Source organism: Dendropsophus ebraccatus, chromosome 13, assembly GCF_027789765.1.
Source record: "Dendropsophus ebraccatus isolate aDenEbr1 chromosome 13, aDenEbr1.pat, whole genome shotgun sequence".
NCBI classification, from domain to species: Eukaryota; Metazoa; Chordata; class Amphibia; order Anura; family Hylidae; genus Dendropsophus; species Dendropsophus ebraccatus.
Genome location: NC_091466.1, coordinates 79,578,830 through 79,605,887, shown reverse-complemented (window position 1 = coordinate 79,605,887; position 27,058 = coordinate 79,578,830). Strand labels below are relative to the sequence as shown.

General features: G+C 47.8%; 1 protein-coding gene across 1 annotated transcript in view; it reads right to left on the bottom strand.

Moving 5' to 3' along the window:
- The window catches only part of UNC79 (unc-79 homolog, NALCN channel complex subunit), a 137,658-nt gene that overhangs the window by 101,241 nt on the left and 9,359 nt on the right, over positions 1 to 27,058 (bottom strand). Inside the window, exons 2-4 of the mRNA XM_069951065.1 lie at positions 14,471 to 14,591; positions 4,210 to 4,514; positions 1,629 to 1,799 (exon numbers count right to left, since the gene is read on the bottom strand). Coding sequence (XP_069807166.1) covers positions 1,629 to 1,799; positions 4,210 to 4,514; positions 14,471 to 14,591 — 597 coding nt within the window. The remainder of the gene's footprint in view (positions 1 to 1,628; positions 1,800 to 4,209; positions 4,515 to 14,470; positions 14,592 to 27,058) is intronic.

Here is a 27,058-nt window from a genome sequence, read left to right as displayed (position 1 = left end):
AAGCAAATTACAAATCTATATAACTTTCAGACACCAGTTGATTTGACAAAGATTTTTGCTGCAGTACCCCTTTAACCCTTTGAGGACCAGGCCCAAAATGACCCAGTGGACCGCGCAAATTTTGATCTTAGTGTTTTCGTTTTTCCCTCCTCCCCTTCTAACAGCTCTAGCACTCTCAGTTTTCTATCTACAGGCCATGTAAGTGCTTGTTTGTTACAGGAATAGTTGTACTGTGTAATGGCGTCTTTCATTTTACTATAACATGTATATGGAACCACAAATATATTATTTATGAAGATATAAATAGGTGAAATCGTAAATAAGAATGCAATATGCTAACGTTTGGGGGGTTCCTGTGTCTACGTAATGCACTGTATGGTAAAAGTAACGTGATACCATTACTCTATAGGTCAGTCTGAACACAACCATATGCAGGTTACACAGATTCTCTAATGTTATATATTTTTTTATGAAATCCTTTTTTTTGGCAATAATAAATATTAATAAAATGGGCCTATTGTGACGCTTATAACGGTTTTATTTTTTCACCTACGGGGCTGTATGGGGTGTCATTTTTTCCGCCATGATCTCTAGTTTTTATTAATACCATATTTATGAAGATCGGACGTTTTGATCACTTTTTATTGATTTTTTTAAATATATAATGTAACATAAAATCGGTAATCTGCACACTTTTTCCCCTCTTTTCGTGTACGCCGTTTACCGATCACAATGACGCTTGTTATATTTTAATAGATCGGACAATTACGCACGCTACGGTATATTATATGCTTATCTATTTATTTATTTTTATATGTTTTATTTATATAATGGGAAAGGGGGGTGATTTAGACTTTTATTGGGGGAGGGGTTTTGGGGTAGTGTAATAGTGTTTTGAACTTTTTTTTTTTTACACTTTTGAAGTCCCTTTGGGGGACTTTTACATACACTAGTGTGATTACACACACTGATCATTGCCATGCCATAGGCCTCGCATTGATCAGTGTTATCGGCGATCTGCTCATTGAGCCTGCCTGTGCAGGCTCAGAGTAGCAGATCGCCGATCGGACCGCCCGGAGGCAGGTGAGAGACCTCCGGCAGTCCGTTTCAACGATCGGGACCCCCGCAGTCACACTGCGGGGTCCCGATCGGTAAGTGACAGGGGACTCCCCCTGTCACTTACACTTAAACGCCGCGGTCGCGGCGTTTAAGGGGTTAATGACACGCGCCAGCGCGATCACTGCAGCGTGTCATCACCGGTGAGGTCCCGGCTGCTCACTGCAGCCGGCCCCCATCTCCTATGAAGCGCGCTCCGCTCCGGAGCACGCTTCATAGCGGGAGAAACACCCAGGACGTAAGGTTACGTCACGGGTCGTCTGGGGACAGACTTCCATGACGTAACCCTACGTCCAGGGTCGTCTAGGGGTTAAGGACTGGAAACTGGAAATCTTCTCCATTGTGTACCAAGCTCACATTAGGTCAGGTAGCGGAGTCCTCTGAACCCCTTCCCACATACACAACCCCCCCCCACCCCCGGGATATTTGTGTCCTGATAAGACTAATGTCATACTGGTTCAGACAATTAAACTCAATGTATCAAGGAAGAAATAAATGGAGGGTCTACTTACATATGGCCATGGGTAAGAACGACGTGCTGAGATACTCCGTGATGTCCTTGTGTAGGAAAGGAGGGAATGTGGCCAAGGTAGAGATCATGGTATAGGGTAAAGTGCTTAATATATCATCGCTCAGAAAGGGCAAGAGACAAGCAGTCGTATAAAATATAGATTGTCCCAAATCTAGAAATGGGAACAAGATAGAAAGTTAGTAAGAAATAAAGCAATATAACCGTGATAGAGAGAGACCATGACAATGCGGAGGCATAGAGGAACAGGCACCCCCTATAAATCCCAACTGTGTGGGGGGTAAGTGCCGACAGGTCTCTCCTGGAACACTCATCATCCTGTATGGAGGTCTCACATGTTTATACTCTAGTCCCCCCTAGAGCTGCATTCACGATAATGCTAACTTTACAGACATGTGACAAGATTTTTGCTATGATTTATGCCGCCTCCCCCACCCGTGAGGCAAATGGGGCGAACATTGTGAAAGAGGCGCAGATTCTGAAATACTTCTGGGTGCACATTCTATGTTTCAGGCTGTTTCCCGACTTCCTCGGGGCACTATGATAGTGTGTGGCCATGAGCACTCAGTTTTGGACCCTGCTGCGGCTTGTATGGTATGCGCCATGCATCTCCGCCTGTGCCATAGACTCAGTTCTATGGGCAGGCAAATTCCACCATCCGCCAAAAGAATTGACATGTCAATTCTTTCAGTGGACGGCAGAATCTGCCTGCCCATAGAATTGAGTCTATATTGAGTCTATGGCACAGGCGGAGATGCGCACGGCCTCAGGCGGGGATGAGTGACAGAATCCCCCAGAACTCCTTTCCCAGCAATCCATGGGCGATTCTTACATCAATGTCCAGGGTAGGGAAATACAAGTATACAACAAAATGTCGCTAAACACATCAGGTAAAAAACCTGCTGCAGAAGCATAGGTCGGAGGCATTGCTTACCTGTCTGCCCCCGCTCGGACACCACCAAAGTCATTCGTTTTGAACTCTTAGTCCTGTATTGTGTGGTTGCATTTCCTGTTTGAGCAGTTGCTTAGTACTACAATTCCCAGAATGCATTTCTTTACCTCAGCTCTTCATTACAGTCCTCCCACCCTGTCACCTTCCCTCCCCCAGCACTCCTGCCGGGTCCAAACCTAAAGCTGTTACAGAACATCTTAGTTAACTGCAGACAATTGCACATCAGTGAGGTTGCAGCTTCTGCTGCTTTAATTCCCTGTCTGCCTTGGCATTGCTCAGCATGCTGCATCGCTGTAAGCACATCGCACCCTCCCTAAATGTCCCAATAAACATATATATGTTTATGTGATGTAAGCTGGAGGGGTTGCTCAGAGATGGTGACATCAGGCAGGGGTGGGGCTAAAGCTCAGACACATCCAGCTTCACAGTCAGTGACATTAGAGGATGTGGGAGAGGCTGGGGAGCTGGAGACAATACACATCATGTAGTTCTTCTACTTTCCATGTCATTTCAGGGATGAAGCACGTAAAACCACACTGAAGCCAGAACAAATGATAACACTATATAAGATATAAGATTTTTTTAATACATTTTCTGACACCGGAGTACCCCTTTAACCCCCCTGCTGTACCTCATCACTGAGGTCACAGATGTCTCCTCCCTTCCAGACTTTAGCACTATTCTCTATTAAGGTGTAACTCTCATACCTCTCAGGCGGCAGGGTACGCTGACAAAGTCCAGCAGGTGGGCGCTGGAGACTGAATTGTTCAGCGTGGTTGATCACATTGTAAACAGTGGCGCTGCCCGTACAATAACATTTCCAGGCATGCTGAGAGATGAGAGTTACACTTTAATGCTAGCCTTGATGAAGTTGGTGAGTGCCTGTAACCAGCAACCAATTTCAGCCCACCACCACTTGCATCTGGCAGTCCCCTACCTATCCTGGCAGCAGAGTGCCCCAAATAACTATATTTTAAGGGGAAGTGATTAAGCAAAGTTTTGGATAAAGCTTCCCAACAAGCTTTAAAGGGGTTATCCAGTGCTACAAAAACATGGCCACTTTTGCCCTGTTCTTGTCTCCACATTGGGTTGGGTTTGAAACTCAGTTCCATTGAAGTAAATGGAGCTTACTTGCAAACCACACCTGAACTGGAGACAAGAGTGGGGCAAAAGTGGCCATGTTTTTGTAGCGCTGGATAACCCCTTTAAGGGAACCTGCCACCATGAAATGGCTACCTATGTTACTGGCATCATATTATAGAGCAGGAGGAGCTGAGCGGAGTGATATATAGCTTCATGGGAAAAGATTCAGTATAACTGATTAAAGAGTCCAGTCCATTGAGTAACTCCGCCCACTGGACTCCTTAAAGAGAATGGTCAGGGATTTCAATTAACAAGTTATACTAAATCTTTTCCCATGAAGTTACATATCACTCCGCTCAGCTCTTCCTGCTCTATAACATGATGGTGATAGACTTGATAGCATTGTCTAGGTGACAGATAGAACTAAAGCAGAAAAACACAGGATTACATATTTGCCTTGACCCCAAACTCTGCCCTTTCACCCCATCTGTTTTATTGTATTGTAAAAATAATGTAAATCATTTCTTACCATGTTGGCCATGCTGAAGCAATGGGACTAGATCCAAGAGGGTCACCAGAGTCACATAAAGCCCCTGATAGTCCAATGAAGGGTACTCTGATAACTGAGCATCTCGGCTTTGTTGACCTCGTTCTGATGGAGAATCTCGCAGGACGCTGTAAAGGAGGGAGCGAGTAACAGTAGGGTTGATGGAACTGACCTGTGGTCTTAGAGATGGAGTGAGTGGGAATGGCACAGGAAAAAGACACATAGTCATGGGCACTGTCAAATTGGCGGCATCTTGATTTTCCTTCTTGCCTGACCGGGACAAAATGCTGTTGAGGGGACAAAGAAAAAAAAGAGACAACAAAGACACAAAAAAACAGCACATTACATTGAAATGACACTGTAAAACAAAGAATAAAACACCAGATACGCGCCACATTAGATGCAATGCCTACCAATCTGGTGCCAGGCTCTAGACTAAGATCTCTTCACTTTCACACTCAAAAAAAAGGAAATTGAAAAAAAATTATATTTCTCTCTTTTATTTTTGATTTTTTTTTTTCGTTTCTGCTCAACATTCTCATTGCATCTCATGTGTTATCTGGTTCATAAGGAGCAAAACTATAAGGATGCATGTTTCAGTGTCACACCCATGCTTTGCAGGCACCCATGCTTTGTCAAAATCCAAAACCTGATGGGGATCTGGCCAATCCGTGCATCCAATCGCCTCATAGTCCTACTGACATACTGTAATTGTTACATTGTATATTTTTTTTTATCGTTTTTGCTTTTTTTGTTGTTTTTTTTTGTTAGATTTCCATCTATTGACAAGAATGTAAATCGAACCCTGTAAAATATAGGTGTGGCACTTCCAGAAACATGTTTTTAGCCAGTAATAAACATGTGAGTTTGTTAAGAGGTTTCAGTCTTTCTTAAAAAACACATGTTTATTGCACCAAAATAATGTCTGTATGTATTTTATGATACTGTTTCATGACATTCCATCAGTATCATCTGACATAATGAGGAGTCAACAGGCACATGGATTAAGAAATCATATTTCTTTCTAAAAATGTTCACTAAGCTACTGGGAGGAAGCTTTGAAAAATAAGATATAATTGATGATTTGTAGCATAGGTGGAGCTAATGGCAATGGCGGATTATGCGCTTATAATTTAACATTGTCCATGTCTGGGAGGAAACAGATTATTTTAACAATACAAACACTATTTTGTTAACTTGCAACCTTCATAGGTGGCTGACTAGTCCCACAGTATCATCTCTGTGCTAAATAACGTCACCCCATAATAGTGGTAACCTGTACATAACCAAAGAGTGCCTTTAAAAGGACCATAACCCCTAAGGACAAGTGCCCAATGTTACAGCGTATACATAGTATTTATCTGCATCTATTTATCTAAACCATAGAGTCACTGTGTCCATTCAATATAGTATATTCCTGAGTTACATCCTGTATTAGGCTATGTTCACACTACGTAACAGACCGGCCATTCCGTGATCCCGGCCGGGTCACAGAACGGCCGGTCTGTGCCCTGATCATCACGGCCGGTGCTTAAGTACCGGCCGGATGATCCGTCCGGCCGCAGAGCTCTGATGCAGGAGCATCAGCACGCGCCCGCATCAGAGCTCCCCATAGCACAAAGTAAAGCAAACGTCCGGAGCCGCTCGCTTCACTGTGTGAACTGACAGGTCTTTCTGTGGCTGGAATTCACTGAATTTCGGCCGCAGAAAACTGACATGTCAGTTATTTTCCGCGCCGCATGGGATCCCGGCCAGAGCCATACGATGTGTGTACACTCCGGCCGGGATCCCATTGCAGGCTATGTTCAACTCCTCCAAACTATGGCCGTAGTTTTACGTAGTGTGAACATAGCCTTATACTCCAGAGCTGCACTCACTATTCTGCTGGTGGAGTCACCAGTGAGCGACCTGACTCGGGACCAGCGAGGGATCTGTCTCGGGACCAGTGAGGGATCTGATTCGGGACCAGTGAGGGATCTGATTCGGGACCAGTGAGGGATCTGATTCGGAACCAGTGAGGGACCTGACTCGGGACCAGTCAGGGATCTGACTCGGGACCAGTCAGGGATCTGACTCGGGACCAATGAGGGATCTGGCTCGGGACCAGTGAGGGATCTGACTCGGGACCAGTGAGGGATCTGATTCAGGACCAGTGAGGGACCTGACTCGGGACCAGTCAGGGATCTGACTCGGGACCAATGAGGGATCTGGCTCGGGACCAGTGAGGGATCTGACTCGGGACCAGTGAGGAATCTGATTCAGGACCAGTGAGGGACCTGACTCGGGACCAGTCAGGGATCTGACTCGGGACCAGTGAGGGATCTGACTCGGGACCAGTGAGGGATCTGACTCGGGACCAGTGAGGGATCTGACTCGGGACCAGTGAGGGATCTGACTCGGGACCAGTGAGGGATCTGGCTCGGGACCAGTGAGGGATCTGATTCGGGACCAGTGAGGGATCTGACTCGGGACCAGTGAGGGATCTGACTCGGGACCAGTGAGGGATCTGACTCGGGACCAGTGAGGGATCTGACTCGGGACCAGTGAGGGATCTGACTCGGGACCAGTGAGGGATCTGGCTCGGGACCAGTGAGGGATCTGATTTGGGACCAGTGAGGGATCTGATTCGGGACCTGTGAGGGATCTGATTCGGGACCTGTCTAGGGACCAGTGAGGGATCCGATTCAGGACCAGTGAGGGACCTGACTCGGGACCTGTGAGGGATCTGATTTGGGACCAATGAGGGACCTGACTCGGGACCAGTGAGGGATCTGACTCGGGACCAGCGAGGGATCTGACTCGGGACCAGTGAGGGATCTGACTCGGGACCAGTGAGGGATCTGACTCGGGACCAGTGAGGGATCTGACTCGGGACCAGTGAGGGATCTGATTTGGGACCAGTGAGGGATCTGATTCGGGACCTGTGAGGGATCTGATTCGGGACCTGTCTAGGGACCAGTGAGGGATCTGATTCAGGACCAGTGAGGGACCTGACTCGGGACCTGTGAGGGATCTGATTTGGGACCAATGAGGGACCTGACTCGGGACCAGTGAGGGATCTGACTCGGGACCAGTGAGGGATCTGACTCGGGTAGCATTGTGGATAAGAAGCCTGCGGGGCCATTCCAGGTTAGTTACACCATTATCATCCTTTTAAAGGCGCTCCTGTGACATCATCCTGTGTAAAACATTTTAGTGCACCAAAATCTATTTTGAAGGAAAGTCACCAGATCCCTATTAAAGCCCTAATAGTGTCCCTGTGTATGCCCCCATGACAACACTTCCTGTGTAAATAGGCAACATAGCACCAATCAAAATTCAAGTTTTATCTTTTTAGCACAAGCAAGACAGTGAAAGGATAGATGTGATTGGTTGGTATAGGGCCCAGTGTAATTATGGGACATATATACAGGAAGTGTTGTCATGGGGGCACAGACAGGTCTGTAACCTCAGTACACTATGGGGCTTGTAATAGGTAGCTAGTATTTAGCAGAAAAATACAGATTCATAGTAATAGATCAATGTAATCGCATCATTGTAACATCTGCTGGACTATATACCATCAATAATAACCCGACATTTACAACCGTTTTAGAGAATATTACATTCTTCATTTAGAATACCTTAGAAATAAATGATCTTGAAGGGGAAGTCCACCACACTGCCCACATCAGGATAACCATCCTGTGACCATTACCTCCATTGTGCAGTCATCAACATGAGCCATTGCTAGAAGGATGTTGTTCAGTCTTATATCAATAAAGCTTCATTGTTGTATAATAAAAGGTGACAAACTTTCTAACAGACTTTGGGGGACTGCAGGGGCGTGCGCCAGGGAGAAGGGGGGCAGATTCGCCCCTCCTTTATCATGGTATATGCCTGCTCACAGGCTGGAGGCAGGTGTAGATTTGGTACGCTGGGGGCAGAGTTGGGCACTCAGTAGGCCGGATTCACTCACAGGTGATTTCAGCCAGGAGGACAGGGGCGGGGCCTACGAGTACGCCGGTCTTCATAAATCCCCCTCTTTGTCTTTCAATTCTTCACCAGACACCTGTAGTCAATGACTACAAGCAGTGTCTGGGCTCAGCCAATCCCTGGCGTAGCGAAGTATTTGCTCAGCCAGTCACTGGCCGTGCCGGTGTCCAAGCTCAGCCAATTGCTTGCTGTGGTGACGTTTGGGCTCAGCCAATCACTGGCCGCAGAGGTGTCCCGGCTCAGCCAATCACTGGCTGTAACTGTGCCTGGGCTCAGCCAATCACTGGCCGTAGAGGTGTCCAGGCTCAGCCAATCACTGGCCGCAGAGGTGTCCCGGCTCAGCCAATTACTGGCTGTAACTGTGCCTGGGCTCAGCCAATCACTGGCCGTAGCAGTGTCCCGGATCAGCCAATCACTGGCCTTAGCAGTGTCGCGGATCAGCCAGTCACTGGCCGTAGCAGTGTCCCAGATCAGCCAATCACTGGCTGTAACTGTGCCTGGGCTCAGCCAATCACTGGCCGTAGCAGTGTCCCAGATCAGCCAATTACTGGCTGTAACTGTGCCTGGGCTCAGCCAATCACTGGCCGTAGCAGTGTCCCGGATCAGCCAATCACTGGCCGTAGCAGTGCCGCAGATCAGCCAGTCACTGGCCGTAGCAGTGTCCTGGATCAGCCAATCACTGGCCGTAGCAGTGCCGCAGATCAGCCAGTCACTGGCCGTAGCAGTGTCCCGGATCAGCCAATCACTGGCCGTAGAAGTGTCCCGGATCAGCCAATCACTGGCTGTAACTGTGCCTGGGCTCAGCCAATCACTGGCCACAGCAGTATCCCGGATCAGCCAATCACTGGCCGTAGCAGTGTCGCGGATCAGCCAGTCACTGGCCGTAGCAGTGTCCCAGATCAGCCAATCACTGGCCGTAGCAGTGCCGCAGATCAGCCAGTCACTGGCCGTAGCAGTGTCCTGGATCAGCCAGTCACTGGCCGTAGCAGTGTCCTGGATCAGCCAATCACTGGCCGTAGCAGTGCCGCAGATCAGCCAATCACTGGCCGTAGCAGTGCCGCAGATCAGCCAATCACTGGCCGTAGCAGTGTCCCGGATCAGCCAATCACTGGCCGTAGAAGTGTCCCGAATCAGCCAATCACTGGCTGTAACTGTGCCTGGGCTCAGCCAATCACTGGCCGTAGCAGTGCCGCAGATCAGCCAATCACTGTCCGTAGCAGTGTCCCGGATCAGCCAATCACTGGCCGTAGCAGTGTTTCGCATCAGCCAATCACTGGCCGTAGCAATGTCCCGGATCAGCCAATCACTGGCTGTAACTGTGCCTGGGCTCAGCCAATCACTGGCCGTAGCAGTGTCCCAGATCAGCCAATCAATGGCTGTAACTGTGCCTAGGCTCAGCCAATCACTGGCCGTAGCAGTGTCCCGGATCAGGCAATCACTGGCCGTAGCAGTGTCGAGGATCTGCCAGTCACTGGCCGTAGCAGTGTCCCGGATCAGCCAATCACTGGCCGTAGCAGTGTCCCGGATCAGCCAATCACTGGCCGTAGCAGTGTCCCGCATCAGCCAATCACTGGCCGTAGCAGTGTCGCAGATCAGCCAGTCACTGGCCATAGCAGTGTCCCGGATCAGCCAATCACTGGCCGTAGCAGTGTCGCAGATCAGCCAGTCACTGGCCATAGCAGTGTCCCGGATCAGCCAATCACTGGCCGTAGCAGTGTCGCGGATCAGCCAATCACTGGCCGTAGCAGTGTCCCGCATCAGCCAATCACTGGCCATAGCAGTGTCCCGCATCAGCCAATCACTGGCCATAGCAGTGTCCCGGATCAGCCAATCACTGGCCGTATCAGTGTCCCGGATCAGCCAATCACTGGCTGTAACTGTGCCTGGGCTCAGCCAATCACTGGCCGTAGCAGTGTCCCGGATCAGCCAGTCACTGGCTGTAACTGTGCCTGGGCTCAGCCAATCACTGGCCGTAGCAGTGTCGCGGATCAGCCAGTCACTGGCCGTAGCAGTGTCCCGGATCAGCCAATCACTGGCCGTAGCAGTGTCCGGGATCAGCCAATCACTGGCCGCAGATGTGTCCCGTCTCAGCCAATCACTGGCTGTAACTGTGCCTGGGCTCAACCAATCACTGGCCACAGCAGTGTCCCGGATCAGCCAGTCACTGGCCGTAGCAGTGTCCCGGATCAGCCAATCACTGGCCGCAGATGTGTCCCGGCTCAGCCAATCACTGGCTGTAACTGTGCCTGGGCTCAACCAATCACTGGCCACAGCAGTGTCCCGAATCAGCCAATCACTGGCCGTAGCAGTGTCCCGCATCAGCCAATCACTGGCCATAGCAGTGTCCCGGATCAGCCAATCACTGGCCGTATCAGTGTCCCGGATCAGCCAATCACTGGCTGTAACTGTGCCTGGGCTCAGCCAATCACTGGCCGTAGCAGTGTCCCGGATCAGCCAGTCACTGGCTGTAACTGTGCCTGGGCTCAGCCAATCACTGGCCGTAGCAGTGTCGCGGATCAGCCAGTCACTGGCCGTAGCAGTGTCCCGGATCAGCCAATCACTGGCCGTAGCAGTGTCCGGGATCAGCCAATCACTGGCCGCAGATGTGTCCCAGCTCAGCCAATCACTGGCTGTAACTGTGCCTGCGCTCAACCAATCACTGGCCGTAGCAGTGTCCCGGATCAGCCAATCACTGGCCGCAGCGTGTCCTCTCCCGGCTCTGAGTCACATGATCAGTCGGGCCATATAAAGCTCCATTGTAAATCCAAAAGTTCATGTGACTTAGAGCCGTCAGAGAAGACACTGCAGCGCATCTTCTCACGTCTCTATCTCCCGATCGGTACGGGTCTGAACGTCTTTGGACAGAGTTTGGAAGCAGCGTGATAAATCTGGGGCACCTGGGACTGTACGGTTACACTGTCTAGGAATAAAACCCTTTTAGGAGTGACAGAACGTTTCATTATTCAGTGACCCCCTACCTGCTGCCATCCCACTTGAAGGGGTAGTTTAGCCAAAGAAAAAAAGTGCCAGAGATCTATAATTTACTATTAATAAATGTCCAGTCTTCCAGTACTTATCAGCTACTGTATGTCCTGCAGGAAGTGGTGTATTCTTTCCAGTCAGGAGAGGTTTTCTTTTTTTTTTTAAAGATATTTTATTAAAGATTTTTTGTTATAACAATACCGGCATTAATTCTGCACGTTGGAAGATGTTGTAAAATGAGTTAAAAATAATAGAAAAGTGTAACCTAAATTAATGTGAAGTATTAGGCTTTATTCACATTTGGTACGAGACTGGTCGGGTCTTAGAAACGATCACCCTGACCGGATGATCTTTTGCGCTGATGAGTTCTGATGAGGGCCATCCGTGTGCGCCCACATCAGAACTCCCCAAAGCACACAATGGAGCGTGCGGCCAGAGCCAGAGCCGCTCACTCCATTGTGTGAACTGACAGGGTTTTCTCCAGCCGATATTCAGCAGTCTGACTGACAACTGCACAAAGGATTATGCAAAAAGTAGTCCCTGTGAATGGACCTTCCCTTAAAGAGTTATAATCTAGATGACAATACATTGCAGTACACTGGAAACTCATTATAACTATAACATCATAATATGATACACTCAGAGCGTGATACATTAACCCCTATTCTGCTGACTTGTGCTGCAGCTCAATACCAATAAACAGAGTATGTGAGCAGAATCTATACATATAGTCAGGTCCAATCTGTATACAATGCTGAGCACTGCTATAATCAGGTCTCATCCTCCAGACACAGATAAAGCTGCATCAACAATTCAACAGACCAAGCATCTGGTACAGATAGACTGCAATGATGTCTCTCCATCACACAAGATGTCTGCAGTCTGGGTAACTGAGTGACAGCACAAGTCAGGATCCTGAGAATCAATGCCCATCGTGTGACTACTGTAACCCTTCTGCTGACAGGGAGTCCAATAAAACAAGGTGAACCCAATGACAGCAAAAGAATCCACTGTGACCAGGTAGTACAGAAAGATGTGTAACCACCTGACAACACCACATTCATCCATCCATATGTATTATACTCCAGAGCTGCACTCACTATTCTGCTGGTCACTGAGTACATACAATACTGAATCTGAGTTACATCTTGTATTATACTCCAGAGCTGCACTCCACACCCCTCACATACACTGCCATCCATACCCCTCTCATACACTGCCATCCATACCCCTCACATACACTGCCATCCATACTCCTCATACACTGCCATCCATACCCCTCACATACACTGCCATCCATACCCCCTCTCATACACTGCCATCCATACTCCTCATACACTGCCATCCATACCCCTCACATACACTGCCATCCATACCCCCTCACATACACTGCCATCCATACCCCTCACATACACTGCCATCCATACCCCTCACATACACTGCCATCCATACCCCTCACATACACTGCCATCCATACCCCTCTCATACACTGCCATCCATACCCCTCACATACACTGCCATCCATACCCCTCACATACACTGCCATCCATACCCCCTCACATACACTGCCATCCGTACCTCTCTCATACACTGACATCCATACCCCCTCACATACACTGCCATCCATACTCCTCACATACACTGCCATCCATACTCCTCACATACACTGCCATCCATACTCCTCACATACACTGCCATCCATACTCCTCACATACACTGCCATCCATACCCCCTCACATACACTGCCATCCATACCCCCTCACATACACTGCCATCCATACCCCTCACATACACTGCCATCCGTACTTCTCTCATCCGTACTTCTCTCATACACTGCCATCCATACTCCTCACATACACTGCCATCTGTACCTCTCTCATACACTGCCATCCATACTCCTCTCATACACTGCCATCTGTACCTCTCTCATACACTGCCATCCATACCCCTCACATACACTGCCATCCATACCCCTCACATACACTGCCATCCATACCCCTCTCATACACTGCCATCCATACCCCTCTCATACACTGCCATCCATACCCCTCACATACACTGCCATCCATACCCCTCACATACACTGCCATCCATACCCCTCTCATACACTGCCATCCATACCCCCTCACATACACTGCCATCCGTACCTCTCTCATACACTGACATCCATACCCCCTCACATACACTGCCATCCATACTCCTCACATACACTGCCATCCATACTCCTCACATCCACTGCCATCCATACCCCCTCACATACACTGCCATCCATACCCCCTCACATACACTGCCATCCATACCCCTCACATACACTGCCATCCATACCCCTCACATACACTGCCATCCATACCCTTCTCATACACTGCCATCCGTACTTCTCTCATACACTGCCATCCGTACTTCTCTCATACACTGCCATCCATACTCCTCACATACACTGCCATCCGTACCCCTCACATACACTGCCATCCATACCCCCTCACATACACTGCCATCCATACCCTTCTCATACACTGCCATCCGTACTTCTCTCATACACTGCCATCCATATCACCTTTCATACATTGACATCCTTTAATGAACTGAATATATGAGTAATGGGAATTGAGTTGCAATAATATTAACCACGTGATTCCCGGGTCGTTGCCGGGGATAGAAACATATAATCCATGAACATTAAAGTACATGTCCTCCTTAAAGCAGAACCTATGTTAGGTGTGGGGAACCTTCAGACCTCCAGCTTTTGCAGAACTACAATTGCCATCATGCCTGGACAGCCAAAGCTGTGGGAATTGTAGTTTTGTAACAGCTGAAGGGTGGAAGGTTCCCCATCCCTGCTCTATATTATGTCATCCAAAGCTGGGTGACAACCAATACAGCTGCCCTGACACCTCACCTAGCTTTCTAACTAGCCTGGTCATCATAGATAAAACTAGTGACCCAAAGCAACACAGCGTTCCTAGCTGCCGGCCTGGTTATGCAGTGACACAACGCCAGCTTCCATATCGCTGCCACGTAGGAAGATTGCCTCTCATGCCTCGGAAAGCTGCACTTAGGAGATGTAATGGCAGCCATGTTGGTGGTCACCCAGCTGGTATCAATGTATGTAGATGAGGTTATGTCTGTAGGAGGAAATGTCCTTTGGTATCGGATAGTGCCGATCCAGCAGCGGAGACCAAGTGGCTAATAGAATTGTCAGGAGCATTGACAGGGCAGAAATCCAGGCAGGAATCTAGCGGCTTTTCTTTTCTCCATTGACTTTACACTAAAAATACTGAAATCTCACCTTAACAGTGTCTGGGAGAAGTACTTCAGGGTGTTGGCGATGTCTGTTCCTGTTGGCACTGGGTAGGTGTTATGGATGACCCGGTGGTGGTACTCATGAAGGTAGCGGATCTTAGATGCAACTGCAAGTACAAAGGGGGAAAATCCCAGACTTCAGCATCACAGCAAGAAAGCAGGAAAATAGTCACATGGTCCCTGGATAGTCATCCGTCTGTGGTATAAGCTGAATATTATATATTATACATCTCTGGTATAGCCGATTATATTGTATTATACATCTCTGGTATAGCCGGTTATATTATATTATTATACATCTCTGGTATAGCCGAGTATATTATATTATTATACATTTCTGGTATAGCCGAGTATATTATATTATTATACATTTCTGGTATAGCCGATTATATTGTATTATACATCTCTGGTATAGCCGGTTATATTATATTATTATACATCTCTGGTAAAGCCGAGTATATTATATTATTATACATTTCTGGTATAGCAGAGTATATTATATTATTATACATCTCTGGTATAGCCGATTATATTATATTATTATACATCTCTGGTATAACCGAGTATATTATATTATTATACATCTCTGGTATAACCGATTATATTATATTATTATACATCTCTGGTATAGCCGATTATATTATATTATTATATATTATACATCTCTGGTATAGCCGAGTATATTATATTATACATTATACATCTCTGGTATAGCAGATTATATTATATTATTATATATTATACATCTCTGTATAGCCGAGTATATTATATTATACATCTCTGGTATAGCCAAGTAAATTATATTATTATATATTATACATCTTTGGTATAGCCAAGTATATTATATTGTATTATACATCTCTGGTATAGCCGGTTATATTATATTATTATACATCTCTGGTATAGCCGAGTATATTATATTATTATACATCTCTGGTATAGCCGAGTATATTATATTATTATACATCTCTGGTATAGCCGATTATATTATATTATTATACATCTCTGGTATAGCCGATTATATTATATTATTATATATTATACATCTCTGGTATAGCCGAGTATATTATATTATTATACATCTCTGGTATAGCCGATTATATTATATTATTATATATTATACATCTCTGGTATAGCCGAGTATATTATATTATACATTATACATCTCTGGTATAGCAGATTATATTATATTATATTATTATATATTATACATCTCTGGTATAGCCGAGTATATTATACATCTCTGGTATAGCAGATTATATTATATTATTATATATTATACATCTCTGTATAGCCGAGTATATTATATTATACATCTCTGGTATAGCCAAGTAAATTATATTATTATATATTATACATCTTTGGTATAGCCAAGTATATTATATTATTATACATCTCTGGTATAGTCGAGTATATTATATATTATACGACATGGAGAGAAAGGAACGGTTGCACATCCCATCTATGGCTGATACTAATGGCGTTAGGTCTATTTTGAAATTCAACACCAGGGTGTCTGTATATAATTTGAGCAAACCATAATAGCCCCGTGTACCACGTGCAGGTCTCCTGGTTCACGGGTCCCTACGCTAATTCCACACCGTGTCGGTCAGCGACTGCAACCCCTGCAAAGTGTGCACGTGCAGGGAAGGGAGGCCATAGAATGGCTCTGCAACCCCAATGTCACAGGACCAGACCCAAAATGCCCCACCAATACCCAGCCGGCACCACCGGCAGAGAAGGCTGCCCCCAAACAACACAAGTATGAATATGGTATTACACTCACCACCACTGCTGCAGACAGAATGGGAAAAACATGGAGGTACTGACATGTGAGCACAGGTATATCCATTCTGTCTGCAGCAGTTGTGGTGAGTGTAATACCATATTCATACTTGTGTTGTTTGGGGGCAGCCTTCTCCGCTAGTGGTGCCAGCTGGGTTTGGGGGGGGGGCACTTTGAGTTTGGTCCTGTGACATTGGGGTTGCAGGGCCGTTCCATGGCCTCCCTTCCCTGCATGTGCACGCTTTGCGGGGTTGGCAGTCGCTGACCGGCACAGTGTGGAGTTAGCGTAGGGACCCGTGTGAACCAGGGGACCTGCGCGGTGGTACACGGGCCAGTATGGTTTGATCAAATTATATACCAACATCCTGGCGTTGGTTTTTAAAATTAGCCGAGCGGCATTAGTATCAGCCATAGGTGTGATGTGCAGTTCTCTCCATGTTGCATCATACATTCCATACATACATACTCACATACATACATACACACAATGATGCATCCCATACATACATACATACCGGTATATACATACATTCCATACATACACACATAGCTACATAAATACATACACACTCACATAGACACACACAAAGATGCATTCCATCAATACATACCGGTATATACATACACACACATTCATATTGCCCATCCATCCATATACACAAAGATGCATTCCATCCATACATACCGGTATATACATACACACACATTCATACTACCCATCCATCCATCCATATACACAAAGATGCATTCCATCCATACATACCGGTATATACATACACACACATTCATACTACCCATCTATCCATCCATATACACAAAGATGCATTCCATCCATACATACCGGTATATACATACACATACATACATACTACCCATCCATCCATATACACAAAGATGCATCCCATCCATACATACCAGCATTTATATACATACATTCCATAAATAAATATATACAGTCCGCTGCCTTGGGGTCACCTTTGACTCTGCCTTGTTTTTTAAACCACATATTCAGGCCTCCGACCACCTCTATCCACCACTTTGGCCTCCATCTAACTCCCTCGCTCCGATTCAGTCTATCCTTAATTCTGCTGCCCGACTAATCCACCTTTCCCCTCGCCTCTGCCTCTCCCCTCTGCCAATCCCTCCACTGGCTCCCCATTGCTCATTGTATTCACTTTAAATTGTTGACCACGACATACACGGCCGTCCACACCCTGTCCCCTCCGTACATCTCTGACCTGATATCCCGCTACCGTCCCTCACACAACCTCTGATCCTCCAGTGACCTCCGTCTGCGCTCCCCCTTGTTTGTACCTCGCACAAACACCTCCAAGACTTTGCCCGAGCCTCCCCCATACTCTGGGACTCACTGCCCCGACACATCCGGCCCTCACTGCCCCGACACATCCGGCCCTCACTGCCCCGACACATCCGGCCCTCACTGCCCCGACACATCCGGCCCTCACTGCCCCGACACATCCGGCCCTCACTGCCCCGACACATCCGGCCCTCACTGCCCCGACACATCCGGCCCTCACTGCCCCGACACATCCGGCCCTCACTGCCCCGACACATCCGGCCCTCACTGCCCCGACACATCCGGCCCTCACTGCCCCGACACATCCGGCTCTCACTGCCCCGACACATCCGGCCCTCACTGCCCCGACACATCCGGCCCTCACTGCCCCGACACAGCCGGCCCTCACTGCCCCGACACATCCGGCCCTCACTGCCCCGACACATCCGGCCCTCACTGCCCCGACACATCCGGCCCTCACAGGGGGGGTCGTCCGCCCCATCCTGCTGGAGAAGGCGATATATCACAGAGATACAGTGCTCAGGAGGAGAGTCCAAGAGGAATAGGGATTCAAAGGAAGTAGGGGTAGACAACAGGGAGCTGCGGCCCCCACGAGGGCTAAGGTAGGAGCTGAGCTGAGAGTATTCGAGCCAGGAGAGCTTGGTGGAGTCGGAACGCATCTGCAGATCCTCAAGGGAGGGAAGGGGTTTGCCGTCCAGCACTGTCTGGAAGCAGGGATTATCCTGGGCCTTCTAAAGCAAAAGCGTATCTTTCCTGTATGCCGGGGGGAAGTCAGGGTTAAAGAAGAGTGGGGTGAGCGGGCTAAAGGATCTGGAAAGTATGTTACCCCGCACCAGGCGGCGCCACAAGTGTAATGCCACTCTGGGCAAGGGAAAGTCCGCTGAAAAAGGAGAGGCGGCAGTCGGAGGGAGCCATGGAACGTTAGATATAGGGTGCTGGATCTCCCTTTGTTCAAGCCTGACCCATTGTTTTCAGTCAGCACTGTACCGCCAATCTAGCAGGCGCATAAGAACGGAGGCCCGATGGTACGGACGCAGATCGGGTAAACCCATACCCCCATCTGACTTGTGTCGGGAGAGAGTGGAGTATTTGATCCTAGGGCGTGAGCTATACCAAATGAACTTTAGAAATGCTGTACGCAATCTGCGGAAGAAGATGGGGGGGGGGCATGATAGGAGTAGTTTGAAAGATATACAGGAAGCGGGGGAGAATGTCCATTTTTATAACATTAATTCGGCCAAACCAGGATAGGTTTTTTTTATTATATGTCTGGAGGTCTTTCAGTGTGCGCTCTAAGAGGGGTTGGTAGTTAAGGGAGTATAGACGGGTAAGGTCGGCAGAAACATTTACTCCAAGATATGTAAGGTGATCCCGTTGCCATCTAAAAGGGAAATTGCGGGCAATGGAGGCGGCAGCGTCGGTGGGAAGAGAGATGGAAACATAGAAGATTGTAGGCAGAAAAAGACCACAGGGTCCATCTAGTCTGCCCTTTTAGTATTTTCTTTCTTATTATCTTAGGATAGATATATGTCTATCCCAGGCGTGTTTAAATTCTGTTATTGTAGATTTACCAACCACCTCTGCTGGAAGTTTGTTACAGGTATCTACTACTCTTTCAGTAAAATAATATTTTCTCACATTGCTTCTGATCTTTCCCCCAGTAACCTCTCACTGTCTCCTCTTGTTCTTGAGCTCAGTTTTTTACTAAAAACACTCCCCTCTTGAACCTTATTTAGTCCTGTAACATACTTAAAGGTTTCAATCATGTCCCCCCTTTCCCGTCTTTCCTCCAGACTATACAGATTCAAATCTTTAAGTCTTTCCTGATATGGTTTATGCCTGACACCCTCCACCATTTTTGTAGCCCGTCTTTGGACCGGTTCTATTTTATCAATGTCCTTTTGTAGGTGAGGTCTCCAGAACTGGACACAGTATTCCAGATGTGATATCACCAGAGCTGTATACAGCGGGATCACAATCTCCCTCTTCCTACTGGTTATACCTCTAGCTATACACCCCAGCATACCAATATATATATACACCCCAGCATACCATTATATATATACACCCCAGCATACCATTATATATATATACACCCCAGCATACGATTATATATATACACCCCAGCATACCATTATATATATACACCCCAGCATACCATTATATATATATACACCCCAGCATACGATTAGCTTTCCCCACCGCCTGGTTGCACTGGTGACTCATTTTAAGGCTGTCAGAAATCACTACCGATAAATCCTTCTCTTCTGAAGTCTTTTCCAACACAGTACTGCCGATGTGATACTCGGATAGAGGATTCCTCCTCCCCAAGTGCATTATTTTACATTTGGAAACGTTGAACTTCAATTTCCACTGTTTGGACCACGTATCTAGCAAAGCTAAATCATTTTCCATATTACTGACACCTCCAGGAATATCCACCCTATTGCACACTTTTGTGTTGTCAGCAAACAGACAAACTTTACCTACCAACCCTTCTCCTATGTCACTATCCTTACCTACCAACCCTTCTCCTATGTCACTATCCTTACCTACCAACCCTTCTCCTATGTCACTATCCTTACCTACCAACCCTTCTCCTATGTCACTATCCTTACCTACCAACCTTCTCCTATGTCACTATCCTTACCCACCAACCCTTCTCCTATGTCACTATCCTTACCTACCAACCCTTCTCCTATGTCACTATCCTTACCCACCAACCCTTCTCCTATGTCACTATCCTTACCTACCAACCCTTCTCCTATGTCACTATCCTTACCTACCAACCCTTCTCCTATGTCACTATCCTTACCTACCAACCCTTCTCCTATGTCACTATCCTTACCCACCAACCCTTCTCCTATGTCACTATCCTTACCTACCAACCCTTCTCCTATGTCACTATCCTTACCCACCAACCCTTCTCCTATGTCACTATCCTTACCTACCAACCCTTCTCCTATGTCACTATCCTTACCTACCAACCCTTCTCCTATGTCACTATCCTTACCTACCAACCCTTCTCCTATGTCACTTACAAACATATTAAAAAGAATAGGACCCAGAACAGACCCTTGTGGCACACCACGTGTAACCAGTCTCTGCTCGGAATATTCACCATTACCAACAACCCTCTGATATCTCTCCTTCAGCCAACCACAAATCCACTGAACTGTCCAGGGATTAAGTTCAATTTTCTCCAACTTCTCTATCAGCTCTTTATGGGGAACTGTATCACACAGCTGCAGCCATAGCACACGCACGCACACACACGCACGCACGCGCACACACACACACACACACACACACACAGCTGCAGCCATAGCACACACACGCACGCACACACACACACACACACACAGCTGCAGCCATAGCACACACACGCACACACACACACACACACGCACGCACACACACACACAGCTGCAGCCATAGCACACACACGCACGCACACACACACACACACACACACACACACACACACACAGCTGCAGCCATAGAACACTGAAGAAAAACACCGCACTGAGGACAGAGGTTACTGCTACACTACTTATGTCTCCTCCTCCTCTATATTACACAGGATATCTTCATATTACACTGCTGCTCATATACAGTCATCCAGCATCCAGGAAGACACCAGCACAGATCTCCCCCCACACAATGGACTCTTCCAGCTCAGAAACTGCAAATAGTGACCAACAACTTTTCCCCTACCATCCTTATCTAATAGGGCCAGTGTCCTATTACTGATATATTCCCCGACCACCCTTATCTAATAGGGCCAGTGTCCTATTACTGATATATTCCCCGACCACCCTTATGTAATAGGGCCAGTGTTCTATTACTGATATATTCCCCGACCACCCTTATGTATTAGGGCCAGTGTTCTATTACTGATATATTCCCCGACCACCCTTATGTATTAGGGCCAGTGTCCTATTACTGATATATTCCCCGACCATCCTTATCTAATAGGGCCAGTGTCCTATTACTGATATATTCCCCGACCACCCTTATCTAATAGGGCCAGTGTCCTATTACTGATATATTCCCCGACCCCCCCCTTATCTAATAGGGCCAGTGTCCTATTACTGATATATTCCCGACCACCCTTATGTAATAGGGCCAATGTCCTATTACTGATATATTCCCCTACCATCCTTATCTAATAGGGCCAGTGTCCTATTACTGATATATTCCCCGACCACCCTTATCTAATAGGGCCAGTGTCCTATTACTGATATATTCCCCGACCACCCTTATGTATTAGGGCCAGTGTTCTATTACTGATATATTCCCCAACCACCCTTATGTAATAGGGCCAGTGTCCTATTACTGATATATTCCCCGACCATCCTTATCTAATAGGGCCAGTGTCCTATTACTGATATATTCCCCGACCACCCTTATCTAATAGGGCCAGTGTCCTATTACTGATATATTCCCCGACCACCCTTATCTAATAGGGCCAGTGTCCTATTACTGATATATTCCCCGACCACCCTTATCTAATAGGGCCAGTGTCCTATTACTGATATATTCCCCGACCACCCTTATGTAATAGGGCCAGTGTCCTATTACTGATATATTCCCCGACCACCCTTATGTAATAGGGCCAGTGTCCTATTACTGATATATTCCCCGACCACCCTTATCTAATAGGGCCAGTGTCCTATTACTGATATATTACCCGACCACCCTTATCTAATAGGGCCAGTGTCCTATTACTGATATATTCCCCGACCACCCTTATCTAATAGGGCCAGTGTCATATTACTGATATATTCCCCGACCACCCTTATCTAATAGGGCCAGTGTCCTATTACTGATATATTCCCCGACCACCCTTATCTAATAGGGCCAGTGTCCTATTACTAATATATTCCCCGACCACCCTTATGTAATAGGGCCAGTGTCCTATTACTGATATATTCCCCGACCACTCTTATGTAATAGGGCCAGTGTCCTATTACTGATATATTCCCCGACCACCCTTATGTAATAGGGCCAGTGTCCTATTACTGATATATTCCCCGACCACCCTTATGTAATAGCGCCAGTGTCCTATTACTGATATATTCCCCGACCACCCTTATGTAATAGGGCCAGTGTCCTATTACTGATATATTCCCCGACCACCCTTATGTAATAGGCCCAGTGTCCTATTACTGATATATTCCCCGACCACCCTTATGTAATAGGGCCAGTGCCCTATTACTGATATATTCCCCGACCACCCTTATGTAATAGGGCCAGTGTCCTATTACTGATATATTCCCCGACCATCCTTATGTAATAGGGCCAGTGTCCTATTACTGATATATTCCCCGACCACCCTTATCTAATAGGGCCAGTGTCCTATTAGAATGTTGCTCATAATATATATTGATGAGCAAAATTTATAAAATCCCTATCAAAACTCAATTTTAAATTGTTCTAAAAAATTTTTTAAAGCCGACTCTGACTCCACAGCCCTGCACGTTAGCTGAAAACCTGTCCTGACCAGATACATGTGACTGCTGAGGATCTGTCACAATTGCATGGGTTTAGACATTGGGACATATAGTACAGTGGGGGTCCCACACATCTTCTATCCATCTCATGTGTAATCAGGATAGAGCGCAGCCCATGTGACATCTGCGGAGGTTTTATCTCCTCCCCGACATCGAGGATTAGTAGGGATCTGGAGGATTAGTTATACATTATGAATATGAAGGAAAGTGAGTGGGGTCGGCTCACTTCTGCAACATAAGCTGCAGCACAGGACGCCACACTTAACACAAACCACCTTGACGTGTCACATGACCACACTTATATATGACCAGAGGGGGTACACAGCCAAATCAGGACTTCCCTCTCATCTGTGACCATCCACAAAGCTCAGTGTCCGCTGTGTGATGAGTGGTGTATATACTGCTGTATGTGCACAGAGCCGCAGTCTCATCTCCTCCTCAGTGTCCGCTGTGTGATAAGTGGTGTATGTACTGCTGTATGTGCAGAGCCGCAGTCTCATCTCCCCCTCAGTGTCCGCTGTGTGATAAGTGGTGTATGTACTGCTGTATGTGCACAGAGCCGCAGTCTCATCTCCTCCTCAGTGTCCGCTGTGTGATAAGTGGTGTATGTACTGCTGTATGTGCAGAGCCGCAGCCTCATCTCCCCCTCAGTGTCCGCTGTGTGATAAGTGGTGTATGTACTGCAGTATTGCACAGAGCCGCAGTCTCATCTCCTCCTCAGTGTCCGCTGTGTGATAAGTGGTGTATATACTGCTGTATGTGCACAGAGCCGCAGTCTCATCTCCCCCTCAGTGTCCGCTGTGTGATAAGTGGTGTATATACTGCTGTATGTGCACAGAGCCGCAGTCTCATCTCCCCCTCAGTGTCCGCTATGTGATAAGTGGTGTATGTACTGCTGTATGTGCAGAGCCGCAGTCTCATCTCCCCCTCAGTGTACGCTGTGTGATGAGTGGTGTATATACTGCTGTATGTGCACAGAGCCGCAGTCTCATCTCCCCCTCAGTGTCCGCTGTGTGATAAGTGGTGTATGTACTGCTGTATGTGCAGAGCCGCAGCCTCATCTCCCCCTCAGTGTCCGCTGTGTGATAAGTGGTGTATGTACTGCTGTATGTGCAGAGCCGCAGTCTCATCTCCCCCTCAGTGTCCGCTGTGTGATAAGTGGTGTATATACTGCTGTATGTGCACAGAGCCGCAGTCTCATCTCCCCCTCAGTGTCCGCTGTGTGATGAGTGGTGTATATACTGCTGTATGTGCAGAGCCGCAGTCTCATCTCCCCCTCAGTGTACGCTGTGTGATAAGTGGTGTATGTACTGCTGTATGTGCAGAGCCGCAGTCTCATCTCCCCCTCAGTGTCCGCTGTGTGATAAGTGGTGTATATACTGCTGTATGTGCACAGAGCCGCAGCCTCATCTCCTCCTCAGTGTCCGCTATGTGATAAGTGGTGTATATACTGCAGTATGTGCAGAGCCGCAGTCTCATCTCCTCCTCAGTGTCCGCTATGTGATAAGTGGTGTATATACTGCTGTATGTGCACAGAGCCGCAGTCTCATCTCCCCCTCAGTGTCCGCTGTGTGATAAGTGGTGTATGTACTGCTGTATGTGCAGAGCCGCAGCCTCATCTCTCCCTCAGTGTCCGCTGTGTGATAAGTGGTGTATATACTGCTGTATGTGCACAGAGCCGCAGTCTCATCTCCCCCTCAGTGTCCGCTGTGTGATAAGTGGTGTATATACTGCTGTATGTGCAGAGCCGCAGTCTCATCTCCCCCTCAGTGTACGCTGTGTGATGAGTGGTGTATATACTGCTGTATGTGCACAGAGCCGCAGTCTCATCTCCCCCTCAGTGTCCGCTGTGTGATAAGTGGTGTATATACTGCTGTATGTGCACAGAGCCGCAGTCTCATCTCCCCCTCAGTGTCCGCTGTGTGATAAGTGGTGTATGTACTGCTGTATGTGCACAGAGCCGCAGTCTCATCTCCCCCTCAGTGTCCGCTGTGTGATGAGTGGTGTATATACTGCTGTATGTGCACAGAGCCGCAGTCTCATCTCCCCCTCAGTGTCCGCTGTGTGATAAGTGGTGTATATACTGCTGTATGTGCAGAGCCGCAGTCTCATCTCCCCCTCAGTGTCCGCTGTGTGATAAGTGGTGTATGTACTGCTGTATGTGCAGAGCCGCAGTCTCATCTCCCCCTCAGTGTCCGCTGTGTGATAAGTGGTGTATATACTGCTGTATGTGCAGAGCCGCAGTCTCATCTCCCCCTCAGTGTACGCTGTGTGATGAGTGGTGTATATACTGCTGTATGTGCACAGAGCCGCAGTCTCATCTCCCCCTCAGTGTCCGCTGTGTGATAAGTGGTGTATATACTGCTGTATGTGCAGAGCCGCAGTCTCATCTCCCCCTCAGTGTACGCTGTGTGATGAGTGGTGTATATACTGCTGTATGTGCACAGAGCCGCAGTCTCATCTCCCCCTCAGTGTCCGCTGTGTGATGAGTGGTGTATATACTGCTGTATGTGCACAGAGCCGCAGTCTCATCTCCTCCTCAGTGTCCGCTGTGTGATAAGTGGTGTATGTACTGCTGTATGTGCACAGAGCCGCAGTCTCATCTCCCCCTCAGTGTCCGCTGTGTGATGAGTGGTGTATATACTGCAGTATGTGCACAGAGCCGCAGTCTCATCTCCCCCTCAGTGTCCGCTGTGTGATAAGTGGTGTATATACTGCTGTATGTGCACAGAGCCGCAGTCTCATCTCCCCCTCAGTGTACGCTGTGTGATAAGTGGTGTATATACTGCTGTATGTGCACAGAGCCGCAGTCTCATCTCTCCCTCAGTGTCCGCTGTGTGATAAGTGGTGTATGTACTGCTGTATGTGCACAGAGCCGCAGTCTCATCTCCCCCTCAGTGTCCGCTGTGTGATAAGTGGTGTATATACTGCTGTATGTGCAGAGCCGCAGCCTCATCTCCTCCTCAGTGTACGCTGTGTGATAAGTGGTGTATGTACTGCTGTATGTGCACAGCCGCAGTCTCATCTCCTCCTCAGTGTCCGCTGTGTGATAAGTGGTGTATATACTGCTGTATGTGCACAGAGCCGCAGTCTCATCTCCCCCTCAGTGTCCGCTGTGTGATAAGTGGTGTATATACTGCTGTATGTGCACAGAGCCGCAGTCTCATCTCCCCCTCAGTGTCCGCTGTTCTTTCCTTTCTCCCCAGACACAGTGCATCAGTAACCCCTTCTATCTCCACATGCTGTCTATAGTAGTGTAGTGTACTGAGGAAATCTTTCCCTAAGACAGTGCAACCTTGTCTATCCAGTGCACTTCCTCCAAACCGATGTCATGGCATAGCAGAGAAGAGTAGGTGTGGTGACTGGCTGAGAGAAGGAAGGGAAGAGGCATTGCTGTGTGTACCCAGTTTTGGTGTTGCCCCCTGAAGGGGAGAGAATGAGAAATCGCTGTGTAGCACAGAGCAGACTCTCGGGGTCTCCATAACAGCAGTGAAAGAAAAGGAATTATGAGAGAAGAGGTCGGCTTTATACTGTAACATTACTGATCCTGCACAGTGAGATGTAAATGAGAACGCCAATGTCACCGGGTCAATCATCTGTGCACCTGATGGTGGGGGCGGCGGCGGAGTCTGTGCGGCGGAGTCCATTTGGCAGGGTCTGTGCGATGGGGTCTGTGCGATGGGGTCTGTAGCAGAGTCTGTGCGGCGTGTGTGTAGCGGAGTCTGTGCAGGGGGGGTCTGCGTGGCGGAGTCCGTTTGGCAGGGTCTGTGCGATGGGGTCAGTGCGGGGGGGTCTGTAGCAGAGTCTGTGTGGCGGAGTCTGTGCGGGGGGGTCTGTAGCAGAGTCTGTGCGGGGGGGTCTGTAGCAGAGTCTGTGCGGCGGAGTCTGTGCGGTGGGGGTGTCTGTAGCAGAGTCTGTGCGGCGGAGTCTGTGCGGTGGGGGTGTCTGTAGCAGA